The sequence below is a fragment of the Astyanax mexicanus genome, chromosome 13, assembly GCF_023375975.1.
Source record: "Astyanax mexicanus isolate ESR-SI-001 chromosome 13, AstMex3_surface, whole genome shotgun sequence".
In the NCBI taxonomy this organism is placed as follows: Eukaryota; Metazoa; Chordata; class Actinopteri; order Characiformes; family Acestrorhamphidae; genus Astyanax; species Astyanax mexicanus.
Genome location: NC_064420.1, coordinates 1,101,748 through 1,106,209, shown reverse-complemented (window position 1 = coordinate 1,106,209; position 4,462 = coordinate 1,101,748). Strand labels below are relative to the sequence as shown.

The window sequence follows — 4,462 nt, the reverse complement described above, 5'->3', positions numbered from 1 at the left end:
TAAATATGTTAAGGCACCTACAGGTACAGTTTTGCATATTTCTGGTAAAAAAAAAAGAGCGAACAGTGGACCAGATTGGAGAAGGCAGAGTCAAAGACTTTAGAAAATCTTCTTTCTTTTTTTTTTTTTTTACATTTTAATAAGATATTTAATAGTATTTTTAAAAAGCATATAAAATCCGTAAAACAGAAGTTAATGTTTTGTTTTGTCTAACGTAGACCAAGTGGGTGGTGCCTTGTAGAGTTCGAGTAGGGTTCCTTCACGTGATGCCGAAATGACCAATCAGGTGCGCCTCCAGGTTTAACTATGTTAAATGTCAGATTGCAATAAACTAGAAGCTGTTGGTCAGGCCCGCGGAAATGGGCGAGCATAATCTCCTTAATCCTGGGTTTGTGGGACCTTTGGTAAACATCCACACTGGAGACACGTTTTACTTCCCCAATTTTAGAGCCTCAGGGGGACAACTGGCGGGGCTACCGTCTCTCTCATACCCAAGAAGGGACAATGTCTGCTCCCTCCCGTGGAACCCATCGGAGTCGTGCAATGGATATCCCCAGTCGTACTTCGGCAGTCCCGTGTCGATTAATCCGTCGTTTAACCGGTCGTGCAGTGAAATAGCTCGTCCGGAGGAGAAGTGTTATTATGGCAACGGCGGCGGCAGCCGAGAGGCTTGCTCGGACGGAGGCAGCCTCAAACGAGAGGAGAGGGCGAGAGAAACATCTGTATCAGTAGCGTCAGATCACGGGGTTCACAATGGGATGGGCAACGGTGCCGCTTTCACAAAGTACGACTACGGCACTGAGCATCTGACCCAAAATCCGCCGTCCTGCCAATCTCTGGAGTCCGATTCCAGCTCTTCAATTCTTAACGATGGGGGGAAAACCTCCGGTAGCGACCCACAGACCCTGGTGTCGCCGGGGAACCACCACACGAGCAATATGTCCACAGGAGGAGGTGGGTGACGTTAAGAGTGCACTGTCAGAAAGTGCTCTGCTTTAAAGCATGAATTTAAGCTTTTCTCTTGGAAAACTTTTGATTTATTTATTTTACTTTGTTGTTGTTGTTGTTGGTGCTGCTGCTGGTGGTGAGGGGCGTCTATTTAAAGGCATTTATTTATCTGCACGATTTACTTGCGTGGTTGATCAGCACCACTAGGGGTTGCCCTAAAATGCTCCACGTTCACCAGCCTTAGCGTTCAGTCATTTACACAACCAGTAAACACACCATCATAAAATCACCCTGTCTCCATGCCAGTGTTTGTTTGTTTGTTTGAAGCACACATTCCCTGTCAGAAACAGTGTATTATAAGTGTAAGCGTTTGACCAAAACCTAAAATAAAAATCCAATAGTTTTACCATGTACCAAAAGAAACTTAGTAGTGTGTAGTTGTTATAACCCGTAAAATGAATTAATATTAATCGTCGCTTTGGAAGAAGGCTTTTAATGTGTCAGGAAAGTGCTAAGAACGTGTGACTAGTGTGTAAGCAAGCTTTAATTGTCGTGTTTTACGTGGATTTAACTGAAACAATAAAACTTCACAGGACGCGTGTAAACTGCTCTCTCTCTCTCTCCCTTCTCAGGGAAGGTAGTAGTATGAAAGCCTTCACGCCGGTTGTAATGTAGGCTAGGCCTGTGTACTCTAAATGAAACCTCAATTTACCAAAGTCCGTAATTTGACTGCTACGGAGGCGTTATACAGTCATGGACAAGTAATACAGTGATACAGTGATGATTCTGGAGATGTGGTGTCATTCTTTTAACCAGAGGTCTACCTCCCTCTCCCCAATCCCCCACCCCCCTACACACACCTACCCTATTCTCTATAGGTGCCCCGTGGTACCCGATGCACACCAGGACCCGCAAGAAACGCAAGCCTTATTCCAAGCTGCAACTGGCCGAGCTGGAGGGCGAGTTCATGATGAACGAGTTTATCACCAGGCAGAGACGGAGGGAGCTGTCTGACCGCCTAAACCTCAGCGACCAACAGGTCAAGATCTGGTTTCAGAACCGGCGTATGAAGAAGAAGAGACTTTTGCTGAGGGAACAGGCGCTATCCTTTTTTTAAGGGGCCCTGAGCATCGATAAGCAGTTAGCCTCCATCTACACCACTGCTCCAACGAGCGTAATGTGGCACCAGTCGCAGTGTGGTTTAACAACTAAAGTTCTCATTTGCTCCAGTTACGTTGCATTTATTTGCGTCGAAATGCAAAAGTGCATAAGCATGCAAAAAAAAATAAATCAGGGGCAAAGTGACCAAATGACAACAGAGGGGAATTCAAGAGATACCCGCTTATGTCACAATTTCACTGTAGGTACAAAAAAATAGTGGCTGCGGCGTCCAGCGAGTAATGCTGTCTAACGCTATGTATGTTGTTGATTTGTTGTGGTTATCTGTTATATGTTCCTCTCGTTCCTTTCTCAGCCACGTCACTTTCTATTTTCGCTATTGCAAATATATAAGTAATACGTTTAGTCAAAAAAAAAATAACAAGCTGTGAGATATTCCATCAATTCGAGATGACAAACCTGTGTTCGTTTTTACTGGCAGTTAAACCTACTTCGTGAGATGTCCTCATGAAAATAAACTATTTATTATCTGCAGTATTTTAGTTGGAAGTGAACATATAGCCTAATTTGAGAGCGCCAGTAATGGCTGGCCCCGACAACTATCACATGGTGTTAAGCAATGCAGTATTTTTCATGAGCTATATTGGAGCCACATGGCTATTCCTCACTAAAAGCAGATATTTGCTATTAGGAAGGGAAGCAGCGCACAGAAGAAAAGCCGTGAAATCATTATCTCTCTTCTTCAGTGTTCGCCACGTGTTCTTGGGCACGTTCACGGTCACGGGCACGAAGTCATTCCTGTCAATCGGGCCGCGCTTTAGATCGAAAGAAACTTGAAAACCAATGTCAAAGTTTGGCTCACCGAAATCGAAATGTTATTTTTCACCCTGACAATGCTTAGATCAGTGCGATATTTTTTTCTCCACCCTTTAGCTTTTACGCACGGCCTACAGACAGGTCAAGACTCAAAACTGCTGATCACTCTACTGTTATTTTTAAAGCAACGCTGGAGGATAATTTATTTCCTAATTGCACGTCCCTTGACCCGAGTTTTGACAGCGCGTTTAGGCCTACTTAATTAAGCCAGTAAAATGCGTTTGGGAGGGAAGTGCATGATTAAATTTCAATTGCGATTAATAGATTACGTCGTCGAAAAGTGAAAGAAAACGTACCTATTGAAAAAGGTACTGTGAGAATGTTGCAAATATGTGGAAAATGTTTCCCTCATTGTCTCTGAGATGTTATTTGTTATATAAAACGGAAAAAATAATAGAATTCTATATTTGCTGCATGTTGATTATGGCTCTAGTTAGCTTATACTGAAATTACTATTTTTTTCTCCGACATGGTTTATGTTTTTAGTGTTGCGCATGCATTGTTTTAAGACACTTTATTCAAAGTAAAAAAAAAAACAAAAACAATAAGAATGTCCTAAACATGTAGACAAAGAAGTGGTTTATAAAACATATTTATGAGCTATTTTATTTAATGCTTATTATTATTATTATTATTATTATTATTATTATTATTATTATTATTATTATTAAGAATACAAGAGCATTCAAAGTATAATTACATAGTTATGACAATTCCAAATCGGTGCTGCCTTTTTGTTGTCATGCAACTACAGCTTTGATCTTTGTCATTTAATTTCATTCATAATTGTATTTCTTTTTTGTGAATCTGTGGAAAATGTGTAATGTCAATATCGTCCAAATGGTCTGGTATAACTGTGTTCTGTTACATAATATTCATCTTTGTCAACGTTTATCCTGTTTTTATGTGTTCCAAAAGAGTCGCATTTCTCACGTGGTTATCTAAACCTAATCCTGTACATAACGTTACGAATTCATGAATGTATTGATGTACGTATAACCTAAGGTTTCTGATAAATAAAGACTATAAACTACACTCTAAACCACAACTTTTTAACCTTCCTGTCTGACAATACAATGACTATACTTACACCATAAACAGCTTTCTATCTGCCGTTATCAACAGGAATCTGGAATGAATATAGATCTATGCCTCGCAGATCATATTCCGTGGCTGATGTTTCCATTTAACCTTAGTCGCAAACTATAAGGGTTTTAACTTGCAGAACCAGGCACTATTTGATCTATGATCAAAACATTACTGCTACTTTTGTACTTCTACTTACCTTACAGGGCGCGCTCGCTGTCCATTCTTCGAAGAAAAGGTATTCATTCACACACACACATATAGGGTCACATTTTTCGATCGGTTTTCACACGTTTAGCTGCTTAAGATATTTTATTTATATAAATATTTCCCATATAACAATATAACAGACATACACATGTGGAACGTAATTAGAATGACTTGCTGTTATCACCATTTACACTGATAAATGTCAGCGTTATGATCTGCTTTA

The 4,462-nt window shown here is 40.5% G+C and overlaps 1 protein-coding gene across 1 annotated transcript; it reads left to right on the top strand.

Annotated features, from left to right (window-relative positions):
* Nucleotides 1-352: 352 nt before the first annotated feature.
* On the top strand, nucleotides 353-3,978 carry hoxc12a (homeobox C12a). The gene is made up of 2 exons (XM_015603084.3): nucleotides 353-954; nucleotides 1,827-3,978. The coding sequence occupies exons 1-2, from the start codon at nucleotides 360-362 to the stop codon at nucleotides 2,063-2,065; spliced, it is 834 nt and encodes a 277-aa protein (XP_015458570.1). The 5' UTR covers nucleotides 353-359; the 3' UTR covers nucleotides 2,066-3,978.
* The last annotated feature ends 484 nt before the right edge of the window (nucleotides 3,979-4,462 follow it).

Excerpts from the sequence above, each read along its gene's own strand:
- hoxc12a (XM_015603084.3), top strand. The coding sequence starts at position 360 with ATGGGCGAGCATAATCTCCTTAATCCTGGGTTTGTGGGACCTTTGGTA. Across the intron at positions 955-1,826 it reads CAATATGTCCACAGGAGGAG|GTGCCCCGTGGTACCCGATG; the intron begins GTGGGTGACGTT and ends TATTCTCTATAG.